This window comes from Dioscorea cayenensis, chromosome 2 (genome assembly GCF_009730915.1).
Source record: "Dioscorea cayenensis subsp. rotundata cultivar TDr96_F1 chromosome 2, TDr96_F1_v2_PseudoChromosome.rev07_lg8_w22 25.fasta, whole genome shotgun sequence".
NCBI classification, from domain to species: domain Eukaryota; kingdom Viridiplantae; phylum Streptophyta; class Magnoliopsida; order Dioscoreales; family Dioscoreaceae; genus Dioscorea; species Dioscorea cayenensis.
This window is the reverse complement of record NC_052472.1, coordinates 20,048,048-20,075,906: the sequence shown is the minus strand read 5'-3', so window position 1 is coordinate 20,075,906 and position 27,859 is coordinate 20,048,048. Positions and strand designations below refer to the sequence as shown.

The 27,859-nt window shown below is 35.5% G+C and overlaps 2 protein-coding genes and 1 pseudogene across 2 annotated transcripts; 1 reads left to right on the top strand and 2 right to left on the bottom strand.

Annotated features, from left to right (window-relative positions):
• The first annotated feature begins 130 nt into the window (after positions 1-130).
• On the top strand, positions 131-4,353 carry LOC120274218. The gene is made up of 5 exons (XM_039280948.1): positions 131-400; positions 674-1,417; positions 1,519-2,472; positions 2,781-2,855; positions 4,279-4,353. Exons 1-5 carry the CDS (start codon positions 131-133, stop codon positions 4,351-4,353), a joined length of 2,118 nt encoding a protein of 705 aa, XP_039136882.1.
• Positions 4,354-18,411: 14,058 nt separating this feature from the next.
• On the bottom strand, positions 18,412-19,740 carry LOC120274202 (probable lysine-specific demethylase ELF6). The gene has a single exon (XM_039280947.1). The coding sequence runs from the start codon at positions 19,738-19,740 to the stop codon at positions 18,745-18,747; it is 996 nt and encodes a 331-aa protein (XP_039136881.1). The 3' UTR covers positions 18,412-18,744.
• A 96-nt stretch (positions 19,741-19,836) lies between these two features.
• LOC120274186 lies at positions 19,837-27,157 on the bottom strand (annotated as a pseudogene).
• Between the last annotated feature and the right edge of the window lie 702 nt (positions 27,158-27,859).

Here is a 27,859-nt window from a genome sequence, read left to right as displayed (position 1 = left end):
TTACCTTTGACATCCTTTGTGCTTTTCTTTTTACCTCATTTGTTGGCCTGTGAATTTTCTACAGCAATTAAAGTAAATTTAAGTTGAATTACACCTGCCAGAAATCTGACTTGTTGAGGTTAGGCATGCCATGGACCTGCCAGAAATCTTATTGTTTGCTAGTGAATTTGATGTGTTGAGTGATGACCAGAATGTGATTGATGGTGGAGAGCTAAGTGACTCTAGCAAAGATTTGGAAGAAGGATTAGTAGATGTCTCTCTTGTAGAAGATAATTCAGAGGAAGATGAGGAAACCACAGAAGCTAGGGGTAAAGTTAGGAGATATGTGCAGATGGAGAAGACATTAGCAAGGGGAATGATGACCAAGGTGATGCTGAAGAAGGAAATTTGGGACAACCAAGTAATGATGAAGAAGGCCTTAATAGAACAACTTTAGGAGTCCAAGTTATTGACACTGGAAAAGTTATCGGTTATGATAGTGACTACTTGGATTCTTCAAATCCAGGTAGCTATGAAGACACAAGTGGGGGGTCAGAGGTAGATGATGCCAAGAGGCACAAGTCAAGTAATAATTATTATGGTCCTAATACCCAATTGGAAGACTTCTACTTAGACTTGAGGTTTGACGATCTGAAATCATTTAAACATGAGCTTTGTCCAATTTTTCCATTAGGAAAGGGTTTTGCTTTTCAGGTATGTGAAGAATGATGGGACAAGGGTTAGGGCAAAATGTCTTTGCAAAAAGGATGCAAATGGGTGGTTTTTGTTCATGGTGCGATTGGGACAGAAGATGTATGTAGTGAAGAAGTATATTGCAGAACATTCATGCCTAGTAGGGACTTTTAAAAATAGGAGGGCAACAGGAAAAGTTATTGCAAACAAATTCTTTGATGTCATAAATGGCATGCCGTTTATAAAACCTAGGCACTTGAAGGCCATGGTGAGAAAAGAGTTGGGCGTGTTCATCTCTGATAAGGTCTGTAGAAATGCAAAGGCAATTGTTCTGCGGAAATTGGAGAAGCAATTCAAGGAGGACTTTTTGGTGTTAAATAGTTATGTTCTGGAATTAAAAGAAGCCAATCCTGAGAGTACTGTAACTGTTGTATCCAAAAGACAAGAAGGATTACAATATCCTATTTCCCAGAGGATTTATATTTGCCTAACACCAATTAGAGAAGGTTTTATGGCTGGTTGTAGAAATATCATAGGCATAGATTGGTGTTTTTTAAAAGGATTGGTGAAGGGGATGCTACTAGTGGCAGTGGGGAGAGATGGCAACAACCAGATGTTCCCAGTGGCATGGGTTGTTGTTGAGAAGGAGACAACTGAGAGTTGGGTCTGGTTTATTCAGCATCTAAGTTCTGATCTACGACTTGGGGATGGCCTTGGCTGGTCACTCATTAGTGATATGCAAAAGGTATATAATAGCTATGGATTTGATATTCATGTTAATATATTTATTTTGTCATTGTGTTTTCATTATTGACCTGCACATTCTGCCTTGTTTATTTTTTAAAGAGAATCATCCATACTGTGAGGGATCTATTGCCATTAATCAAACATAGAATGTGTGCGAGGCACGTATATGCAAGATGGGGCAAAAGACATGCCGGTAAAGAAATCCAATTGCAATTTTGGAACACTTCTAGGTCAACAAACAAGGTTGACATGCTCATGCACTTAGATAGGATGAGAGGCCTGAAGGAGGGGACAAGTGCTGTAGAGGATTTATTGGAGAATTGGCCCATTGAAGGCTGGTGTTGTGCATTCTTTAATGATGTGGTCAAATGTGAAGTCATCGACAACAATATGTGCGAGACTTTCAATGGAGTTATACTTGAAGCTAGGCACAAGGCAATTATCACAATGTTGGAGGACATTAGACAGTATTGCATGACAAGAATAGTTGTCAAAAGAGAAAACACTGCCAAATGGAAAAGTAGTTGTGGCCCTAGGATTTGTGCAAGGATTGAAAAAGAAAGGGCAAAAAGTGGAAAATGGCAGGTAGAGTGGAGTGGAGGGGCAAAGCATGAGGTATTCTGGGATAATTTGTTCTTTCATGCTAGGGAAGGTTATGTTGTGTTATTGGAAAACCATAGTTGTTCTTGCGGGAAGTGGGACAAGACAGGAATTCCTTGTCAGCATGCCCTCGCAGCACTTGCTTTTCAAGGCTTAGATCCATTGGAATATATTGCTCATTGGTTCAAGAAGGAGACATACCTCAAGGCTTATCAATTCCCAGTCAATCCACTTAGAGGAAGAGCCTTTTGGGCGACAAGTGAGGAAGGTCCATTGCTTCCACCCATCGTGAAGAAAATGCCCAGAAGGCCTGCTACAAAGAGGAGAAGAGAACCAATGGAACCAAGAAATAAAAGCAAAACTAATATTTCAAGAGAAGGGAGGGTCATGACATGCAGCATTTGCCATACAAAAGGGCACAATAAGGCCCGTTGTGCACAAAGAACAAATGTTGTAAGTTTATTGTCGATTGCTTATTAATTGATTATTACCACATTATTGATTTGTTTACTTGCAAACAAATATGGATGTTTGTATGTAGGCTACCAACCCTTAGGCTGGCCCCCAGAATGAGACAATTTCAACAGGAAATGAAGGTTCTTCAAGAGGGAAAAGAACCAAGGCAAGTGTTATTCTTCTAGCATTAGTGGTCCAATGCAAACATTCAAAGTAAGGAAGTCTAAAACTCTCATGATTATGCATAAAAAAACCCCTTCTATATCCTAATATAGTTAATTGTGTTATTATCTTTGTTAGTGCAGAATCATAGTGGAGGAATTATTGTTGGGAGAGAAGTAAGATATGGCTCTGCATTCATTACTGCCTCTGAATTGTTGGTGAGTATACATTTTCATTATACAAGTTGTTATGTTTAATATTGTTATTCATTGGGTTTGATTGCGAGAGCGAAGACATAGAAACACGAGAGAAAATAATGCAAAATTGGCTCAACAAAGTTGTACATCTATGGAATCCCCTCCATTCTGAGATATAGAATTCCACTGTTTTTTCAACTCATGCTAGCACTACAGAGCCTACAATGAAGCTAATCAAAGGCTTGCATGATCGAATTTTTAGAAATTAATTCTCTAGGAAAGGTTGTCTATAGTGGTGACTTCTCATTTTTGTCTTGTTTTCCCGGTGGTTCTTGTTATGTTTCACCTATAGACTGAATTCCAGAAATTAATTCTCTTGTTAAGTTTCTCAATGGGTTTTTTGGTTAATTGACCTTTGTATGAACCTTGTTCAGTATTTTGTCACATTTAATTGGTCAATACAATTTTGCAAGTTTATGGTGGATCTTTGTTAAAAAATTGAAAATACTATTGTAAATCAATTATTGTATAATTATGTCGTTAAGCAATTTAGAAATGAATGTAGTGTTTCTAGTGTCATTGTCAAGCAATTCAGAAATGAATGTTGTTTGTAATTTCATTGTTAATCAATTCAGAAATGATTTATTCACTTGAAGGAACTAGGAGCTCTACCATTATATAAACTAACAAATTGAACTGATTTTCCTTATTTATTATACTGATTTTATTTTTTTAATACCAAAACACATTAATCCATCATTAGCAAACTTCCTAGCTTTGCTCAACCGTGCTTTGCTTGAGAGAACTAAGCCCTACCATCGATGTGAACATATTTGCAAGGCTTAAGCTAGGGCGAAAGATGTGGTCCAAGCTCGACGTTGAGGGAGGAAGATGGTCACGGAAGAGGAAGGCACAATACTTAAGCTTTGGCTGACTTGAGGTCAGGCAAAGATGTGGTCAAGCTTGATATTGAGTAGGAAGATGGATATAAAAGAAAAAGGCTCAATACTTTAGAGCTCCTGGCAGTCGATCGCGAACGTGAAGGATGATCTTTGAGGAGGAAGATGGATACAGAGAAGGAGGACACAATACTTGAGCACCGGTAGCGATCACAACAGTGAAAAATGATGCTAAGAAGGAAGATGGACACAGAGGAGGAATGCACAATACTTGAGCTGCAACAGCTGTCTCAACGACGAAGGAAGACGATGGTGGAAGAGAATAAGAAGGAGGGAGTGGGTTTTTTTTTGTTTAAGTGATTGTTTTAAGTTTGGATCCGGGCTATCGGATCCTAACCCGTTTAAAACTATTTTTCAGTTTTTTTAACATTTATTATTATTTTAATATTTTTTTATTCATTTTATATGCCACGCCAGCTTCAAGAGACGGAAGAATTGACGCTGGTCTGCCATTGGACTTGATTTACCTGATTTCAAAAGTACAGGGACCTAATGTGAGGAATCTGGAGTGCAGGGATCAAAAGGGAAGAAAGAGAAAAGTACAGGGACTAATTCAGTGATTAAACCTTTGGAAATTCATGTATTCATTTGCATCGAGATCGGGATTCTGTGATGAAGTGCAGATAGTTTAGCCTTTAACTTACGGTTGTCATGACATGTGCATGTATACATACACATATTGACAATGAGGAGAGAACCATCCCACACACAAGGTTTTTTTTCTTTTACCTGTCTAATTTTTAAAATAAACATAGTTATAATTTTGGTAAGGTATTTGACACAAGATTAATATATTATTATATTTATATTTGACACAGTATTTGGCACAATATTAATATATTATTATATTTATATTTTTGGGATGGTATTTGGCACGGTATTAATATATTAATATATTTATATTTTTGGCACAATATTTGGCACGATATAAATATATTATTATATTTTTGTTTTTTGGCATGTTATTTGGCATGGTATAAATATATTATTATATTTTTGTTTTTTGGCATGTTATTTGGTATGGTATTAATATATTAATATATTTATATTTTTAGCACGGTATTTGGTACAGTATAAATATATTATTCCCTCCGTTCCTTTTTATCTGTCATAAACCCATGTTCCTTTATATCTGTCATTTTTTAACATCAAGAAACATTTATTATTTTGTTTTCCAAAGTTACCCTAACACTCTATTCAATTCTCTTCTTGAAATTTTATATGAGAGAGAAATGTGAAGATATAAATTATGGGTAATTTTGAAAAGATAACTAATTTTTTTATTAAATTATGTGAAATAACCAACTTTCTTGGTATGTGAGATTCGGTTATTCACGACAGATAAAAAGGAACGAAGGGAGTATTATATTTTCATTTATTGACACGGTATTTGGCACGGTATTAATATACTATTATATTTGTAATTTGGAACGACATTCGACACGATATTAATATATTATTATATATAGGTTTTTGGCACGATATTTGCCATGATATTAATAAATTATTTTAAAATAAAAAATATGTTTAGCACTGCAATTAGCACTGTCGTGCTAAATTTATCAAATTTGTATATTTGGCACGGTATTTGGAACAGAATTAAAAAAATATCTTAAAAAAAATTATATACTCCCTCCGTTCCTTTTTAGTTGTTACATTTAACTAATTCACACCGATTAAGAAAAAATAGTTAAAATTAGTTGATTATCTATATTTTATAAAAAAATCCATTACTTTCCAAAATCATATCTATTTAAAACCCCACTAGTGGAGAATATAATTTAATGCTTAGTTGATTTTGATCAATTGAAAATTGTACAAGTACATTAAATTAAAGTGTAAATTTGGAAAAAATTATTTAATGTTGCACAAAGTTTCCAATGTGACAAGTAACAAGGAATATAGAAGAGCTCTAAAATGTTACAACTAAAAAAGAACGGAAGGAGTATTTGACACAGGTAGTTAGTTTCGTATCAAATATTGTGACATTTTGTCACAATTTTTTTTCCGTACTAATTTTTACGTGCAAATATAGGATTTTCCTTGTGGTGACAAAAAAAAAAAGTTTGTGAGTGAAAAGAATTATATGCGCATCCCCACACAAGAATAAAAATCAGATTTAAGTTGGATTTGAAATAGTCCAATCAATAATTAATTGGTTAAGGATGGAGATGGCATTAATTTAATTTTAATTTTATTTTTTATATATTCATGTAAATAATGCACAAGATATGTACATCGTTTTTAACCTTTTTTTCAAGGATATATATAGATAAAAAATGGGGGACAATTACCAAAAAAGATTTCAATTTATTATGAGTTGTCACATTTACGGAATTGTGCCATCATAAAAGCAATGCCAACCACTTCTTGAATCTTCAAAGCAAAATTACTGAAACTCAAGTGTGTTTGCCCTTTTGAGGTAAAACAGCAATTTCTTCTACTTGTCTTCATCTATCATCTATTAATCTAAACACAATTTGGACCATGAATTCAATCAGAGTAGATGAAGACTGAATTATGATGGGGAGAATTATGCCTGTTCACATGATGGAGTCATGCAATGCAGTAAACCATTCATTAATGTAAACAAATGCAAAGAAGCTTCATTCACTTAATATCTATAAGAACCCTAAAAGAGAGCTTATAAGTGGTATTAAAAACAAACCAATTAGCTTCAGCAATGGAGTACTTACCTTCTCATCAATTTATGATGCTTGTTTTCGGAGTGAGTTTATTAGTTCTTCCCTGCCATTGTTCGAGGAGTGGTTATAGTCTACTGCAACAAGATCAAGAAGTCGGAAAACATGATGTCGCGCACCTTATTATTAGCAAAGGAGGTTTAGCGAAAGCAAGAGATCATCAGCTCCTCCTCCTCTGGTCGAGATTGGATAAAACCTCCGGCACCCCACTACTATAAATCTCCGTCTCCTGCACCACCAAAAGCTATTTCAGTTCAACCCTGTCCCGAACACAAGCGGCCTCTGATAGGAAAATAGTTAGGTAAAATAGAGGATCCGCAGGGGAAATCAAGAGAGCAATGAGATAAATAAAAGCACATAAGATTTACAAGGTTCGGCAATGTGCCTACATCCTCGGGAGTGGAGCAGCCGTAATCCTCTTATTCACTTGTCTCTCCTCACAGTTGAGACAAAAGACTAGGGTTACAAATATTTATAGGTAAAAAACCTAAATTTATCCAAATACAAATCTATTTGGATCCTAACCCTATCTGGATTCTAAACATATCCATATTTTAAACCTATCCGGATACAAATCCTATCCGGATTAAATTACAAGATTATCAAATCATAATCCTAACAAAATACAAATTACCCTTATATCCTACCGCGGGGCGTTTCCCCCGCACTCAACCTATCAAGCTGATGCTCCCACAATATGGCGAGATGTTGTCACGCCACTCCCACTCCGTTCCCATATCCGGTAGTTTACTTGTGTATATGAGCCATACACAACAATCTCCACCTTAGCGAATATACCCCATGAAGATATAAACCCGGGGAGCTTCTTATCTTCCAAATAGATTGAGTGCCATGTCTCTTTAGCATTAGAGACATTGATCAAGTCAAGCAATGCTTGAACTTCACTGTAGTGATTGCCTTGATCTGATTTTATAACGGCAACAACAACTCCACCTACAATTGTATTTCCCATCGATGTAGATATTCCTAGCACTCCTTTTCTCCTTTCATCACTATCAAACCATTCTTACTCACCACAATGCAATCCTTTTTCGGTTTTATAGCCAAAACCGTTTCTATGCAAAAGTACCCAAAAGAAATCAGATTCTTCTTTAATTACGGAACATGTCGAGACATCACACAAAGTCCGAACAACCCCATTATGCATCCGAATCTTGATCGCCCTTTTTCCGATAATAGCACAAGCTTTTATCATTGCCCATGTAGACAAAAACCAAAAATCCCACGATTTGTATGAATCAAACCGAGTCCTTGTTCCATGTCATGTGAAAGCGAACATCCACGTATCCAAAAATCCATGAATACGAGGTTTTACATGATGAGCTGAGCGAGATCCCCATCACTACGATCCGAATCACCTTATTTGGATCACATTAGCAGCTGTGATGAATTACTGTTCCTTTCATCAATCTGTTGCTTCTTGTTTGGACAGTCTTTCCTAATATACCCCATCTGTTGGCACTTATAACATTGAACAAATCTTCTAACTCTGGAATTCCTTTTTCTTTGAAAATCATCTTTCCCACCTTCTCCCGGTTTCACGGTTGCCTTTCACATACTGATACTTCGGTTTGAGAACCTTGACATTATTTTGCTTCCGTGATTGTGGGCTAACTGCGTAGTAGTGATCTCATCTACTTTGGGCGTATCTTTTCCCCATGTGAGTGTAGTCACTAGATGCTCATATGAAGGCGGTAAAAACGCACGACAAAATCATAGCTTTGTCTTCATCTTCAATCACGACCTCGATTCTCTGCGAAAATCACGACTATGTGATTGAAGAAATTGATATGTTATACCGGATACTGCACCTTCACGCATCTTGAGGGCCGTCTGGTTTACGCCCGGATACAACTTATTTGTCGAAATTTTTGACATATATCGACCCTCAATTTCTTCAGGACCTCATGGGAGCAGAGATCCATGGCGTGATACATAACATCATCGCGAAACCACAACCGAATAAGTGCCCTTGGCTTTTTGTTTGTAAATCCAGCAAACTTGGTCTTCGAACCTTGAGGCTTTGTCTCTTCTAATGCTTTCAACATCCCTTCTTTGCCTAGCAAATCCTTTACCCTCATTTGCCATAATCCGAAATTCCAGGTTCCAGTTTGAACCTTTCACATCGAATTTTTGTAATAAAGTTCATCACTTGAGCAAAAAACTACGCTCGATACCACTTGATAGGAAAATAGTTAGGTAAAATAGAGGATCACGGAAATCGAGAGAGCGATGAGAACGATAAAAGCACATAAGATTTCTGAGGTTCGTGATGTGCCCTACGATCCTCGGGGAGTGGAAGCGGTCAGTAATCCTCTTATTCACATGTCTCTCCTCGCGAGTTGAGACAAAAGACTAGGGATTCTGAAATATTTATAGGTAAAAAGCCTAAATTTATCTAAATACAAACCTATTTGGATCCTAACCCTATCCGGATTCTAAACATATCCATATTTTTAAAAGCTATCCAGGATACAAATTACGAGATTATCAAATCATAATCCTAACAAAATACAAATTACGCCTTGTATCCTACTGGCGGAGGCGTTTCCCACGCTCTCAACCTATCAGTCGATGCTCCCGATATAGCTGAGATGTTGTCACGCCACTCCACTCCGTTCCCACATCTGGTAGTTTACTTGTGTATATGAGCCATACACAACAGCCTCCCCCCTCGACTTGTTGCTAAGTATCTTTCGTCTCTTATGTTGATTTATTGTATCTTTTATCTCTAATTCTCTAATGCTTAATGTATAATTTATCTTTTATGTTGAGTCCAACGCTAATGGATCTGTTGTAATGTCCATTGTTGTCTAAACCTTTTGTTTTTACTCATTAACGCTAGAGGTTTATTTATTTTTTTTTAATAAAGACATTAAAATTGATATTTCCATTCCTATGTGATGTTTTGGACGCTGGAAATAGCTTACAGAAGTGTTATCAAACTCGTGTAATTTTTGTATTCTGTGCATGGAAAAGAATTATATGCGCATCCCCACATAAGAAAAGTAATCAGATTTAGATTTGATTTCAAAGAGTCCAACTAATAATTAATTGGATAATGATGGAGATGGTATTAATATTAAATTTTTAGAAAAGCTGCATACACGTCTCTATAAAAAAATTATATATATATATATATATATATATATATATATATATATATATATATATATATATATATATATATATATATATATATATATATTTATTTACATTTATATATCTTCCGTGTAAATAATGCATAAGATATGTACATCATTTTTAACTTATTTTTTTTTCTTTTTAAGGATATACAGATAAAAAAAATTGGGGGACACTAAAAAGATTTCAATTATTATGAGCCGATACATTTATGGAATTAGATAAATCTTTTCAAATATTGTCTCAGATAAAAATGTTTTATAATAGTTATTTAAATTAAACATCCTAAAATTAAAATTTTAATTTTCTAAATGATAATAATAATAAATATTTATTAATATTGATATTTTTTAATTTTAATTATTATTTTTATTTATTCAAATAATTATTTTTTCCTTGAAAAAGGAAAAAAATCTATAAAGTGATTGGCTAGGGAATAGTAGCAATCCCTCAACAAAACACCTTCAAAACAATGGCAACCACACCAGCGACGCTTGAGTCTATTGGTATATGGAGTCGCAGATAGAGCTCTCACGAGTGGTGAGAGTTCGATCTCAGTGAGGCATTTCGGGAGTTGTGAATAGTGATTGTGTGCACGGGTGGTTCACGCCTCACGTGATCGATGTGCGTCACACTTTGTTCATCGAGACTTATGCACGCCCCGCTCCTCTTCCTCAAAAAAAATAAAATAAAATAAAATAAAATAACAATGGCAACCACTTATTGAATCTTCAAAGCAAAATTACTGAAACTCAAATTTGTTTGCCCTTTGCACATGCAAAGAAGCTTCATTCATTACTTGCCTTGTTTGGAGGGGCATGTACGACAGTGATAAAGAAATTGGCTTGTATTGAGCGGATTGCTCACTCCTTTCAAATTTCTTTCGGTGAAATGTCACATTTTCTCTTTTTATTTAATAATTAAAATAATAATTTAATTTAATAACAATTAAATATATAATTTTAATAATAAATAATGATTAAAGTGAAATAATAATAATTTATAAATAAAATAATAATTTAATTTAAATAATAATTAATTATGCTATTTGAATAATAAATAATAATTAATGTGAAATAATAGTATCTACTAATTAAATATAATAATCTAGTTCAAATAATAATTAAATAAATAAATTTAACAATAAATAAAAATTAATGTAAAAAAATAATAACTAATAATTAAAAATAATAATCTAGTTTAAATAATAATTAAACAGATAATTTTAATAATAAATAATAATTAAAGTGAAATATTTAGTTAAATAAAAACAACAATAGTCAAACTATTTTAAAATTAAAAATAATAATTATTTATTTTAAAAAGATAATTATTATTTAACCTAATATTTTTTCATATAAACTTGTATTGAGGGGTATAAAAAGTTTTTTTACCACAATATTCTCTTTTTACTTTTTCATTCCCCGATGAATTACTTATCTCATACGCTTCAACGAAACAGGTTTTTCTTCCCTTCTTAATCCATTCTCCCTTATTTTTCAATCTTTTCACATTCCTCCTTAATTCTATTCCTTGCAATGGGAATGGGTTTAGAGAGGGCATGGAGGAGGCATCCTCATGCCCCCCAAACTTAGGGGTAAGTGAGAGGGGATTGAAAGAAATGGAGGATAAATTACCTATTACCCTTTAATTATAAATTTTATTAATTTAAATAATTATATATAATAACTGATATTATTTAATTAATTTAAATACTAAATTATTTTAATTAAAGATAATAATAATAATTAAATTAAATAATAATTAATATGAATTATTTTAAATTAAATATGGAAGGATTACCAATTCCTTGAGGTTGAAATGACAAAATTACCCCCAATATTAATAAATAATGATTGTGAATGTTTGAATGTTTAATATAATAAATAATAGTTAAAATGAAATGATTATAAATAATAGTTAAAACAATAATATAATTAAAATAATAATTAATTAAAATGAAAATTTTTAATTTAAATATTTAATTATAATATAAATAATAATAATAATACTCAAAATATTATATAATTAAAAAATTATTATCATTTAACCTAACATATAATATTATTTACTTCATCAAGGGTATAAAAACCATTTTCACCATTTTTTTTTAACTTTTTCCCATTCCCAATGCATTACCCCTCACAATCCTTTACAACAAAACATAGTTTTCATTCCCATGCATTTTTCATTCCCCCTCATTTTCATTCCTCGTCCAATCCTCTCCATTCCATTCCTTACAACCAATCGCCTCTTAATATCTATAAAAAACCTAAAAAGAGATTGAGCTTAGAAGTGGCATAAAAAAACAAACCAAGCTTCAACAATGGAGTACTTACCTTCACATCAGTTCATAATGCTCGTCTCCGAAGTGGGTTTATTTTATTTTTTTTTTGGAAGAGAGCAAAGAGCTCAAAAAAGAAAACTAAACAAAAAACTGGAAGAAAGACTAAGGGACAATGTTCATAGAAGAGCAAGCATTGAAAAGCCAGAAGGGAAGTTGCATTCCCTTAGCAAAAAGAGAGAGCTCAGGATTGAGGTGAGCATGCTTGGAAAGGGCATCAGCAACCAAGTTGTCTTCTCTGTGAATGTATTCAAGGTTTGGGTTACGGGTCGATGAAGAAGAGAGGCGGAGCAGCCGAGCTTCAGGGTCAAGGTGCCGAGGCCACCGAAATTTGGAAGTTCTTAACCAGGTTGAGGAGGCCAATGCAGTCAGAAAAGATGTTAGAAGGCCACCAGCGACGTTTGATACATTCCTCCAAGGCCAAAATCATGGCAGCAGCTTTAGCTTGAATCGGGGAGTCAAGGGAGACAGCGACAGAGCCTGCCAATAAGAGATTATTATCATCAATGGTGATTAAAAAACCCAAGCCAGCTTTACCATTATCATTGATCCAAGAAGCATCAGAAAAGATGGAAACAGAAGGGTTGAGAGTGCAAGAATAAACATCCCTGAAAAATTTATTCGGCTTCTTAGAGTATTCCTTAGCAAGGCCCCGGGCCTGAGTAGGAATCAAGTTAAAATTAGGGAGAATTTTCTTGAAAATGGCATTGCAGCTGAGCTTTCCAGATCAGCCAGAGTGAGAAGGCGATGACAGCTTTAACAAATTGATGATCGCTAGAGTGATTGAAATGAGAGACAAGCCAAGCACCAGTGGATAGAATATTCAAGCTTGAAAGTGACAAGCCCAGGGAATTCAAAATGTTGCTCCAGCAGCTTAGAGTTTTGCAGCAGCCCCAAAAGATATGGTAGGTAGTTTCAGGGACCAAGTTGCAGAAAACGCAATGAGTTTGAGGTCCAAAGTTTAAATTGTAAAAAAATATCACAAGTTGGAAGACGGGAATGGGCCAGTCTCCAAACAAAGGTTCTCACCCTCGGAGCAACCTCAAGCTGCCAAATTTGCCGCCAACCATGCCAATGAGCAACAATCGAGTCATCATTAAGAGTGGAATAAACAGCAGAGACCACAAAAGTATGAGGGGTTTTGGGCCATCAGATCCAAGAATTATCCAAATCAAAAGAGATTTGGACCTTGGTAAGCCAATTTAGGTCAGCGTTGGGACCCAGGAAATTACCAAGAGCATTAGAATCCCATTGAAAATCAGAGATAAAATCCAGCAAGGAAAGATTTTTCACAGAGAGATCCATATTGAGATAGGTAGGTTTGTAAACCAGAGGAACATCATGCAGCCAAGGGTCCGACCAAACATTAGTAGAGAGAGGATTGCAAGACATAATTTTGAAGTTGAAACCGAGAGAATCAGCAGTTTTAGAAATAGTTTTGCAAAGCCAAGACGAGGAAGAAAGATAGGGATGAGAAGCAAATTTCCAATCAGGGTATTTAAATTTGAAAATATCAACCCATAATTTATCATCCCCGTTAAGAATAGCAAAGAGGTTTTTGGTCATAAGTGCATGTTTGGCAATCAACAAGTTCCTGATTCCAAGGCCACCCTCAGATTTGTTTTGAGTGACAGTTTTTCATCCAATTGAATGGAAGCCACGTTTATTGCCACTAGTGCCCCAAATGAATTTCCTAGCCAGTCTGGATATGTCATTGAGAATAGAATCAGGCAAAGAGAAGACAGAAAGAAAGTATGTGGGAACGGAGAGAAAGCTACTGTTAATTTAAAGAACCAGCACATGCAGAGGAGCGCGCCTGCTGAGTCAGTCAAGGTTTAAGTGTCAGCAAAATTGCTGATGTGAAATAACTTATGCCAAATGTCCGCAGGAGCAAAAGAGAGGAAAGAAGCAGCAAAAAGTTTGAGGGTTTTGTTAATCTTGACAACATGGCAGAAGAGAAGCATCCTATTGGATGTTGAAGGAAAGGCAGTTAGGCAGCAGAGAAAGCAACATATAAAAAAAAGGAAAAAGAAAGAGAGAAGCAGAGAAGAAAGAAGGACCTTGGGCCTGGCCTGGTTCTCTAGCGAGCTTTTTAGGTGATCTAGCGAAAGGGAAGTGATTCGCATTTAGTTTTTGTAAGTCAGTTTGTTTTTACTATATCTGAAACTCTATGAGCTTATTTTCTTCATTTGATGCTTGATTGAGACTTTGATGGTATTCTATTGCTTTGGTTGATTAATATCTCAATATATGGAGATCTATTTGGCTGGAGAGTTTAGTTATAGTAATGGATTGATTGTTAGTTGATTTTATATCGTTGAATCAGTTAAATTCATTACATATTTGGTGCTTTCATTAATCCCATCTAAATCTATATATCTGAATTGAACTCATGGTTGAGGGTAACCATCTTAAGAATCTCGCAGCAAAGCTTGATAACATGCAAGCTATAATGGAGCAACCAAAAGAACGTCTGATGGCAGCTATAGATCAGCATGATGATAGAGTTAAGATGCTTGAAATGTCACTACAAAGCATATCCAAATTCATTGAAACTCAGATTGTAGCCACTACTGTTAGTTTAATGGAGGCATCACAGACCATGAGAGGGGAGTAGAGAGAAGATATTGACTTCAATAGATCACAATCCTTTAGAACAAGATCAATAAAGCTGGATTTCCCACAATTTGATGGTGAAGAAATATTACATTGGATTTACAAGGCAGAGTAATTCTTCAAATATTATAAAATTGTGGTTACTAAAAGATTGGAGATAGCTTCAATACATTTTGATGGACCTATAATTCCTTGGTGATTGCTTTGGAAGAGGTTTATGGGCAATCCATATTTGGCAATCCTAAATTTGCTTTCTTCTCTAACATCTGGTACAATCCAATAGTAAGTTAATATGAAAATTTTACAACATTGGCAAATAAGGTGGAAGGTGTAGCACTTTCAGCTATGTTGTCTTGTTTTCTCAATAGATTGAAGAAGGAAATTCAACGAGATATCATTCCTTTGTAGCCAAAAACTATCTCAAAAGCAACAAGTCTAGCCAGATTGTATGAAGATAAAATATACTATGGCATCTAAGACCAGTACAAAGAAGTTTCAATACAGTCCAGACATCTATACAAATAATTTTGCAAGAAAAGTGACAGCTCCAATACCTAAGTTGATTCAGGGATTGAGCAATGCAACAAATCTATTGCCAGCTGCCTCCCATAGCAATTCTCCACCTTTCAAGAGAATTAGCTTCAATGAAATGCAATTGAGAAAGGCCAAGGAATTATGCTTCAATTGTGATGAAAATATTCACCAACACATAAATGTTTTAATAAGAGGCTGTTATTGCTACAATGGAGTGATAAGCCACCTAATCCTGGGGATCAAGAGATTACTGAATTTGAGGTGGAGTTAAATACCAGTACATCCACTGAGGAAGTATGTCCAAAACTATCACTCAATGTAATAAATAGTTTGGTTGCATCAAGAACTATGAGGTTCACTGGATCTATTAATGGTCACCCAGTTAAAGTATTGCTTGATGGAAGGAGTGATGACAATTTTATTCAACCACGCATACCAAAATTCTTGCAATTTTACATACAACCTACTATGGCATTCAAAGTATTAGTGGGAGATGGAAATTCACTTCAAGTAGAAGGGTTGATAAATGAATTAAAGGTGAAAATACAAGGATGTACATTGACTTTTTCTTGCTTACTTATTACTTATGGCTGGGGCAGAAGTAATATTATGTGCAGCATGGTTGGCTACACTTGGGCCTCATATTGTGGATTACAGGTCATTATCACTGCAATTTTATTGTGACAAATTTGCAACACTGTATGGAGATAAATCCACAGGACCCCAGTTAACTTCTGTGCATCAATTGCATAGATTAAGTTCCACCATAGCAATTGCTGAAAGCTATCAAATGATTGTGGAAAATGCATATGTACAATTCAATGGTGATAATAATGACAAGTCTCAAGCATCTAGTACAAAATCACAATTGCAATTATCAGATGAGATGCCAGATACTTTGAAGCAATTACTAAGAAAATATCATGAAGTTTTTTTTTATCCCAAGTGGTCTTCCTCCAGCCAGATTATGCAATCACAGGATCCCATTGAAACCAAACTCCAATCTAGTGAAGGTTAAGCCTTATAGGCACCCACATAGCCAGAAGAGTGAAATTGAATTAATGGTGAATCAAATACTTCAGGAGCGATCAATTGAGTTCAGTAACAATCCTCTCTCTTCCTACTGTTGCTAGTAAAAATAATAAAAATAATAAAAATAAAAAAATAAAAAAAAAATTAGACTTGAAGATTTTGTTTAGATTACAAAGTTTTCAATGCTATCACTATCAAGGATGCATATCCAATTCCTACTGTGGATGAATTATTGGATGAATTAAGTGGTGCTAATTTTTTTTAAAAGCCAGTACATCCCGAAGACAGGAATAAAAGTGCACTTATAACTCACCATGGACATTTCTAATGGTTGGTAATGTCATTTAGATTATCAAATGGCCCGGCTACATTTCAGTCCTTAATGAATGGCATATTTCAATTTAATTCTTTTATGCCATTTTGGTATAATATTATCCAACGGTTCACCACAAACATCTATAAATGAAGTGTGCATAGATTTTGAATGTACGAACATGCGTAGATTACACGGCCTCATATCTCCATGTAAATAATGCTCAAGACATGTACATTTTTAACTTTTTAAGGATATATAGATAAAAAAAGGGACAATTACAAACAAATTCAATTTATTATGAGCTATTATGAGCTGTTACATTTAGGGAATTCAATAAATCATTTCAAATACTGTATTAGATGAAAATGATTTATGTAAGCTAATCATGGCTTAATTAATACTAATTTAAACTAAACACTTTAAAATTAAAATTTTACAATGATAAATATCTATTAATATTAATAATTTTTAATTTTAATTATTAAATATATATTCAAATAATTGTTTTTTTCTTAAAAAAAATTATAAAGTGATTGTGTAATGAATAGTAGTGATCCCCCAACTAAACACATTGGCAACCTTGAAATATCAAACTCTTTAGTGCCATCATGAAAGCAATGCCAACCACTTCTTGAATCTTCAAAGCAAAATTACCGAAACTCAAGTGTGTTAGCCCTTTGTGATAAAACAGCAATTTCTTCCACTCGTCTTCATCTATCATCTATTAATCTAAACACAATTTGGACCATGAATTCAAAGTAGAGTAGGTGAAGACTGAATAATGATGGGGAGACTTTTACTTGTCCACATGATGGAATCATGCAATGCAGCAAACCATTCAATGGAAACACATGCAAAGAAGCTTCATTCACTTAATATCTATAAGAAACCTAAAAGAGAAAGAGAGCTTAGAAGTGGTATCAAAAACAAACCAAGCTTCAGCAATGGAGTACTTACCTTCTCATCAGTTTATAATGCTTGTCATTGTAGTGAGTTTATTAGTTCTGCCCTGCCATTGTTCTAGGAGTGTCAATAGTCTACTGCAACAAGATCAAGAAGTCGGAAAACATGATGTTGCTCACCTTAGTATTAGCATAGGAGGTTTAACTGAGAGCAAGAGATCATCAGCTCCTCCTCCTCCTGGTCCAGGATTGGATAACCCTCCACCCTACCATTATAAATCTCCTCCTCCTGCACCACCAAAAGCTATTTCAGTTCAACCCTGTCCCGAACATAATCCGCCTCCCCCTTCTACTTGTTGCTAAGTATCTGTTTCCAACAAGAGTCAGATCCAAATCCAACCCAACTATGAATATTAATCTAAAGAAGTCACACTGATGGCCTCATCAATCACTGTTTCAGCAAACAATTAATATATGAAGGAGCTATGAATATTCATCTTCAAGGGAACACCCGCTACTCAAGTGATTCAATCTATAAGGAACCAATGGGAATAGAACAGCATGCCAAGCAATTGCAAATTAAGGTACCCCGATTCTTATATTCTAATGAGTTTGGTATACAATTAGTTGTCCACAAAAGTTGGAACAGGCGCAGCCATGCTCTAGTATGGAAGAAATAAGTACCTTACACAAGAAACAGTGGCGGGCTTCGGCGGTTCAGTTCTTCCCGGAATCCCCTGCACACAAATGATCAGTGTCTAACAATGTAATTGTTAGTATATTCTCATCTGTTTATGTGAAAAAAAAAATATGCTAATGTGATGATATGGATTGATTTATCCACTGAGTAGCATAATAGGTAGCACAGTATAGACAGATATCAACAATTAAGAAGTTCTCATAAATCTCATCATATTAAATGAAATCATTATTACTTGAGAAGGAAATAAATTGATAAGCAGAGGAAATCAGAATAAGAAGAGCCTATACCATGATAGCAGCAACTCCTCCATCAGAACTAAAAGTGGAGAATTAATTTCAATCCAATATAATTATATAGTACATTCTCTTACCTGTGGTAGCATTTAAGTTGACTAAAATTAATTTTGGAGAATCAATTCAGCTAACAAAAACAATGGACTGAAATCATACAAAAGGATTAGTCTGTACAGATCTACATCCAAATCAGCAAACTCCTGCAGATTCAGTTATAAAGAAAGGATCCCTGGAAGTATGCTTAGTCGTCAGAAAGGAAAGCCTGCTCCTTAAATGAAATGAAAACCTGAACATCTACAATCAAAGCTTCAACTAGTGAAAAGAATGAGGAAAGACAAAAACTGCTATGTTTTTGAATTCCCAGAATGCCCAGTCTTCCTTCTATGACGGCTGAAATCTGAAACAAATCTGAATGTCAATCCACAACCAGCAACCTTGCATTTATATGGCCGCTCACCTGTGTGAAGCCGGACATGCTCTGTTCGGGCCCATGCCCACTTGAAGGACATACCGCAACCTTTCCATGGGCACTTGAGAGGCCGCTCATCTTCGTGAGCACGTTGGTGGCGCATTGCGAGAGCATGAGAGCTGAACATCTTCCCACAGCCTTTAAATATACAACGATTGTCCCGGTGACGGTCAAGCTCTCTCTTTGTCCTAAAGCTAATAAGGCACCCATCAATGTCACATATATAGGTTCCCTCAGCCTTCTGTCTTATACTTTGACCTGCTGGCCTGTCTCGTTTCTTTGTCTTGTAACCTTCACCCTTCTCCGCTGCTCCAACATCTGCTGTTTCATCCAGAGAACGTCGACCAGTCCTTGGCCTCAAACCCTCACAAGGGCTACGAATGAATTCATTAGAGCTTAGATGAACATTTGACATCGGCTCTGCCTCACTCTTCTGTTTCTTTTTGGGCCTCTCAGCTCGCTTGTACACAATGATTGGCCGCACATTATTTCTTATCACCCCATTTTGCACAGAAACATCTTCTGGAACCGAATTTACATCAATTGTGCCATTGCTCAATTGAGGCATAACCAATCCCTTGGCCCTTCCAACAGAATGAGGCAGCTTCACTGAAATATCTTGCAAAAGATTTATGCAGTCAACATGAGATGCATCCAGTGGGATTTCAGAAGTTTCAGCTTCTGAAGCCATAGAACCATTAATTTCAGCATCAGCTGAAGCCTTGATATTCTGCTGGAGTTCAGGCTTATCAATTACATATTCACATCCAAGCTGCCTGCTCTGATCTTCACCATTACATTGCAAGCTGCTTTCTTTTGACCCTAGAATATGATTTTTGTTGTGGTTGAGAATCATCAATGTCTGATTCATTGTTATTGAGTTTGGAACAAACATCTAATTCTGCATTTACAAGTTCTGAAGCTGAAACCTCAAGGTTCTCAAAGCGGAACAGAATTGTATTGTGAAACTAACTGAGGAATAGACTGGTCCACCTTCAAAGCAAACTTAAGAACACTACTCTCTAAACCAGTGTTATGAACCAAATCATCCCCTTCTAGTTTTTCATGGGCAATGGTTTCTTTCTCTGGAGTAGGCTTATTGGCTGGAGCTTGGGTCCTACCAAACTTTTAAAGGATAACTGTCTTCTGCAACTATAATTTCTTTGAGAACTTCTAAAGATTCAACCTCTTGAACAACAATATTTATTTCGGATTCTGACTCTTCAAAATCACCAGTCTTGCACCCTGTGGGAACTGCATCTGCTACAAGTCCACTTTGATGTGCTTCAGCATTTTCAAACATTGACAAATCTGAAGATGATTGGCAAAACCCCGAATTCACAGAATCACATAACAAGGTTTGACTAGCTTCCTCATTAGAGTTAAGCACCTGTTGTCTTTCACAACCTTTAACAGCTGAGTTAACATGCACATCACGCTTGTCTGATGGCGAGGAATCACAGGCGATGCACAAGGGGTTAGTTTTCTGTGTTGGCCAGCTATCTTGATGCATATGAAGTCTTTCAGCAGCCAAAACAGGGACAGTAACTAATGAATCGGTGCAGAAAAGTTCCAAATTATCTTTACAAAGTAAAAAACCAGATGTCCTGCTATGATCATTCCCATCATCAACTGACTTTGTTCCACGCCTACCATGAGATTCTTCCAGTTGACCTTTTGAATGTTGCCCGTGATGCTTAGCAGTAATAAAACTTGGCCTTCTTTTATGATTTTGACAGACTTTAAGGGCTTCATCATTCACAGTGTCTTTCACAATATGTGTTTTTGAATATGATTTGCCAACAACTTTGTATGGTGTGCGAGATTTTCTGGAAAGCCACTTGAGGGTAGAAACAACTGAAAGATGAGGGGAATCAGCAAAAAGTTTACTCAGAGATAATGGAAGTGGCTCTTGATTTGATGATGACTGCTTCCTAACTTTAATACAATATCTCAGATTAATTCCAAGTTTTGATGTCCAATCTTCATGTTCTTCTCCTCCATCAATTGAGAAATTAATCAGATCCAGATCAGTTGCAGATGCATCCTCTATTGGGAAATCTTTAAAATTGAATTGCATGCCAATTTCCTCAGCAACTGCTATGGCTAGTGCTTTTATTTTGAGATAGTCTACAGCAACAGCAATAAGCAAAAGTTAAAAGGATTATTTTAATAGTCTGAACCTACCAAAACTTCATAAATCTAGTTTAGTGTCAAATATCACTCCAAGCTTTTACTAACTTAAACAAGATCAAATATGAATCATATTGAAATTTGAAAGCAAAAAAAAAAAAATAGATAACCAGTCACAAACAACAACTGAGTGCATTTGACAAAAGAAACAAGCTCCTTAGTTGGAGGAAGATATCGGCATGAATATTTGATAAGATAAAAGGAAGCTATCATGACAAACAAACATATTTATTGGCTCATGCAAAATTTAGGCAATGAAAAGACAATAATTTGAACCATGTATCTCCTATACAACACCAAAGGCAGCACCAATTCCTTTTAGGTTTTAGTAATAGGCACGGAAGTGAGAAATGAGCTCTACAAACCACAGACTTCCACACAACTTTGCCAGCAGAAATAGAAGATAATGAAACACAACAGTCACAACAGATGAACTCAACAACACAGCCAAATTCAACAAGCCCAACTCCATTTTAAGTTATACTAGAATACTATCAACGTAAGTTAATCCACAATGGAAAATCGATCAACCTATCCATATCATGGAATTTTCAAGCATTGATGACAATAAAAGCGCATATCATGGACTCCCATATATATATATATATACAAGCATAACACACAAGAAAATAAGAAAATAACAGCAAAAAATGTTAGAATGGCGAACCCCAATATATTATTCCCTCCGCTCTTTTTTACTTATTCCATTTTAGAAGTTTTCTTTGGTCCTTTTTACAGTCTCCTTAGAAAATTTGTGGAGCATTAATTTTTTCCAAATTTACACTTTATATTTAATGTACTTCTACAACTTCCAATAAATAATGTTTAACTATGCCTTTTATTAAATCTATGAAGCATTAAATCATATTTAACTATTTCTACACTTTCTAATAAATGTTTTCACTTTTCCAATAGTAGAAACACTTTTCCAATATTATTTATAGAGAAATTAAAGAGCCTTAATGGAGTTTTAAATAAGGGTAATTTTTGAAAATTAATACAAATTTTTATAAAATTTAGATTATCAACTAACTTTAAACAATTTTCATAATCCATGTGAATTAGTTAAAATGGACAAGTAAAAAGGACCGGATGGAGTATTATATAGAACAATAGTTGTTTTAAAATCTAAATTTTATTCATTTAATTTGATAAATAGGACAGAAATTTTTCAAAAGGTAAAGGCAAAAAAAAATTCCAAATGATATAACTAATAGCTAAATGATGCTCACCTGAATGGCAAATAATCAGTATACGTGCACCACCCTTGCACCGAAACAAATCTGCAATTTCAATAGCATGCTGCAAGCAAAAGATCCTCGCTTTTATATATTCAGAATCTGTGTCACCAAATCTTCCACAAGTTACTTTCACCAATTTGGTGACACAGGAGGTAGACTCCTGACTAACATTTTTCAATAGCTTGGAACCACAGGCATTGCCTTGGCATTCAGCAGCAGGAATATGGCCACAAAGTTGTGAAGATGAATCAGGACCTGATTCTTGATTTGGTTGCTCCTCAGACTCCAAGCAGGAGTCTTTTGTGTCTGCTAAAAATAGAACAAGAACGAAATTAGATTCTGTACTAACAGTCATTCTTGTGTGGAAAACATATAGCCAATGAATAAAGAATTAAGATAAATGAAATACAAGAGTATACACCCACACAAGCCATCTTTTTCGTTTACAAGTAATGGGTGGTTCTTCATACAAACATGAGCTCAATGTATTCTGTGTATGCAAGTGAATAAACACTGAAGTGACAAAAACACCACATAAAGAATGTTCTCTGACAAAATAATGAATGTGAGATAAATTCACAAAATGATTGGATTATGATTATATAATGAGAAAAATAATAGTGTGTGTGCACATACCAAGATATTGGAGAGGTCAGTTACATACTAGGGAGAAGCAAGAAAAAAAACATGCCAATTAAGTCATACAATCTAGTTCAAAATAAAACTTATATTACAAATGCTTTGATGAGTTCTTTAAAATTTAACAAAAACATTTTCTTTTCAAAACAACTCTTGCTAACTTCAGAATGCACCAACAAGCAAGAGAGAAGAAGCCTTATATTACAAACAAATGCATCTTGATCTTCATGACACATTAAAATCCATTATGAACTATCATTTGTCATCCAAATTTACAGTGATGCAGATGTTTTGTGCTTTGTCTTTGCACTTTATTCTAAATGTTGTTCTAAGCAAAACCTAAGAAGCCAAACCACAAAGAATGATTAAGAGCAGTACCTGAACCAAGCTTGGCAGTCCTTTGCACATAAGAAGGTAAGCAAGGCTTTAACCAACCTGATTTCTCAGACTTTTGATAAGATTCATCATTACTTAGTGAAAAGAGCTCAGGTTGCACAATTGCCATAAATGGAAAACCAAGGACCCCGCAAGCTACACAGGCCAATGTTCCAGAGTCAACATTTAAACCAAATGGGAGGACCTCCTCCTCCTCCGCCTCCTCCTCCTCCTCCTCATCATCATCATCATCCATTTTTGCTCTACTGTTTCTTCATTAGAACTTGGCAGCATGTATTAACATCCTTTACTGTCATACCTGATGAGATATCATGAGTTGCTATGCTAGTGAGGCCCATAGTCTCTTCACACAGTATTTCTTTTTAATTGGCGATTGTCTGATACTGTGTCACACATGGTCTTGAATTTACAGTTAACATCACTTCCTTGTTCAGCATCAATCACTGACAGCTGTGTATCATGAATTGTTGAAGATGAATTTAACTGAGAAACATTTGATGCAGAAGGCAGTAATTCAGGTTCCCACAGAACTACAGTAGGAATCGATTCTTTCTCAAGAAGGCTATGCAATTTACGGTTCTCATCCATCATGTCATTCAGAAATGCTTCCTTAATCAGCAATTCCCTTTCTTTCTCACGATCTCTCAGACGTGAACTCCGCACACCAGAGAGCACTGGTCTAGGAACTCTGGCATTAAAATAATTCCAGCAGATTCAAACTGGAGAAAAAATTAGGATTAGGTGCCCATTCCAAGTGTGTTTGGACACCAAGGACACCCAAGAACTTAAGAGGCATAATGCACTATTACAAAAGATATATCAAAACATGCAAGAATATCAAAAGCATGCGTTTGATACTTAAAAACTTGGATTAGATGAATAAAAGATTCAACAATTATGCACTAGATCAATATTTCTGCATTTCTCATGCTATTCAGCTAAAGATAAATTACAAAATCAATATACAAATCACACATCCAATCAACAACTTGAACAAAGAAAGATTAGTGCTTGTCATCATTAGGGCTAAAAAGCACAAAAGGCAGACTCTCCAAAAAATTACAAAAATATCAGTTCCCCAGATTGTCCTAGTTCATACACCAAACGTCTAATCAATGAAACAATCCAATTTTCCAAATACCAACTATCAAACAGACAACAGTAGAATATAGTATCATCTTAAAGACATCTCGTAACAAAATTGGGCTTTACTTCATTCTGGTACTCTTAGATATGCTTATTAATGCACCAGAGCTTGAAATTATAGCAGGCATCATGATACTTACACTAGTTTTAGATTCAAGTTCTTTAGAAACACTTGGGCAGGGATCAAATGAACAATTTTCCTGCCAAGTAGTTCAAGGTGTTCCACTGATAAAATACAAAAACACAAAATAGAACAAAAGCTGTTTTGATTAGTTAATAATCTATCCAGTAGCATTAGATTTAAATCAACTCTGTTTGAAAAGGAAGAATATGATGCCAAAGAAAGAATGTAATATCAATTGATGGACAATCAACAGATTATAGTTATGCTTTCATTATAATTTCCTTCAAATTACAAGTTGTGAATCCTACATACCATACTTGTCATTAGATATTTTACATTTTAAAGTTTGGACAGAGAAAGAAATCCTACACTCTTCAGCACAAAAGGGATCAGAAAGGCAGCAAGCAACAGGGTCCTTCACAAAATTTTATGTAGCAAGCTATATAATTGATTGCATAAAATTGCAAAAGAAGAAAAAAAACCCAGCAGAATGTAAGGAATACCTGGATATAAAAGACATTGTTAGCATGTAAAGCAATTGTTGGTGAGAGAGCATAGGAAGATGATTCATTGCAGTTCTTCGGACTGCAGCCTCCTTTGCCACCTCTCAGCCACTGTGGTGTTGCAAAATTAGCAGTCCCAAGCAAGTGAATCCTGCTTTTGTCAAATGTAAGCATGAGAACCAAAAATTAGTCTTTAAAAACTTTGCCACATGATATATTCAACAAACTGAAAGAAACAGATACTAATCTTCATGATACAAATAAGACTTGCAGGCATAGAAAAAAAGGCTGTGAACCAAAACAAATTAACTATGATTTGCAGATGCTGGTTACCATATTGATGTTGATATTGATAAGAGTGATGACCTGTAATACTACACAGAAATATTTATATTATAATTAAGGTTTATCGCACACAAATTTGTCAAATCATCTAAATATATTTAAAGAGGTTAAATGTGCTAAAAATGTGAAATTCAAAAAAGAAAGAGGGAAACAAGTTAAGTGCATTAAAAATACATAATTATGGTTTGCCACAGACATTCTTCAAGTTGTCTACAGTATCTTGAGAAAAGTTAAAAATTTTCTAAATTTTAAATGCATAATTTCAAAAAAGACAAAAAAAAACAAAAAAGCAAGAAATATGGAAGCTATTTACTGAAACAGATGAAAGATATGGAAGCACTTCAAGGATATCCTCATATGCTCATCTATGGATCTAACTTCGCGATCTTCCCCTCATAACGCATGATTTTATTATACCCTGGAATACATTCTGTATTAAGCACTAAAAAGACGCTTGTTTCTGAATGTTTGTTATAGACAAGTTGCAAAACATTGTTATATGAAACTGTCTCTATAAGTAATAAACAAATGGATTTAATTATTTATTGTATATGTGCTTGGTAACAAAGACAGTAATCTAACATTTAAATTTTTGTCTTTTTATAGGGAGCTTTAAAACTATCTCTCAACTTTAGAACATAGTGCATTGGTCGTAGTTTCCAACCACTCTAGCTCCTGATCGTATTTCAAGTCAAGCTGTCTCTTTATTAAAAAATTCATTCTCAAAAATTTTTCCAAATCGGTGGTACACGCCAGCTATAAAAAGTTAGAAGGGCACTTAATGAATCTTACCATCCCAGATTATACCCAACAAATCAAGTGTAGATTGTAAGGAAAGAAAAAGACCCTAGGATAGCAGTGATTATGATATGGTTTAGATCATTGACAAATACGGAATGGTCGCATGAAAGATTGAAAATCAAGAAGAATGCCACGCACTAAAGAACTTCATTCATTCTTCGTGGTCAAAGAACATTTAAAATTAGAAGTCCCACAGAGCTTCAGTGACCGTGGTAACAACAATTTCAACAGTTTAGTACTTCAAACAAATTATAAGAAACAGGATTACCATGACTGAACCCGACATGATACGCCTTGAAATGTCACTACAAACTCTCCAGGATACTGCACCAACCTGAATCATAAACCACATTCAGTACTTACAAAACATTCAATTTCTAAAGCATTATCCACAATATAAGTTATAATCAAAGTAATCAGCATTAAAGAACATGAAACAAGAACTCAAGAGCCAACCTGCAACATCGGAATCCCAGCTTCCACCAAAACCTCCGGCAACAACAGTGTTGTCTTCACCCAACATCATAAAAGCCGCTGTAACAAAACACAACCCGACAAACAATCGTCAGCCAAAAAAGCTAAAAACATAAAAAGATAACAGCTGCTACCTAAAACGATCCACATTGCCACCATAACCCTTTCACCCTGACAACCTCCTCCAGACTCGCTGCATACCTCCAGGCACAGCATACCAAGTCTTCGGCGCCCCCATATGCAGAGAAATTCAAACTATACAACCTCATGATCCTCCACATGCCAAGTAAAACTCAACTAAACAACATCCCAATATAAACCATTGGCGAAGTAACCCCAGGAATGTCATCAGGCATGAACCGAGTCAGTGACCCAGGCGACCTCGCAACCCCCTGAAGATTCCAAGGACTATCTGACAAGTCTCCGCGGAGTCCCTTCCTCCCGTTTCCGCTTCTTCCGGCGAGGGGCAAGGGCAGAGCTAGGGACATCGTTGGCATACTCGACAGTCACTGGTTTCTCAGCGACGGCGTTCCAGAAGAGGGGATTCAACGAGCAATGGAGTAACCTCTTTAAGGCCATGAAGTTGGGACTTCGCAAAGGCCTTGGATTTGGCCTCGAATTGCTCAATAGTATAAGAATCACCAGATTGCCACACCTGCTTCGTCTTTGAGGGTTTCTTGAGCTGAGTTCCTGGCAACGAGTGCTAAAGGGGATCTCGAAGAGAAGAATGGAGGTGTTGAAGTGTAGTGGACTTGGATGCTCTGGGAAGGGAGGGATGACCTTGCAGATGCCGAAGCGAGATGCTTCATGCTCGATGCGTGGAGATGAAGGAGATGGGGTCGGAGAAGTCGGAGATGGTGGGCTGGTAGACTGGGGCATGCGGCAGGGTTTCCAGCCAGCCAGGATGGTGGGATGGTGGGTGGATCGGAGGACACCATTAATGGCGGAAGCGAGAGCTCGCAAAGGAGAAGAAGAAGAAGAAGAAGAAGAAGAAGAAAAAGAAGAGAGAAAGAGAGGTTAGGGATAGCAAAGTTATGGAACAGGGGAGTAAAGAGCAAAAAGGAGGGGGTTTTTGTTCTAAAGGGTAATTCAGTAAAAAGTACTACAAATTATATTAAATTAATTATT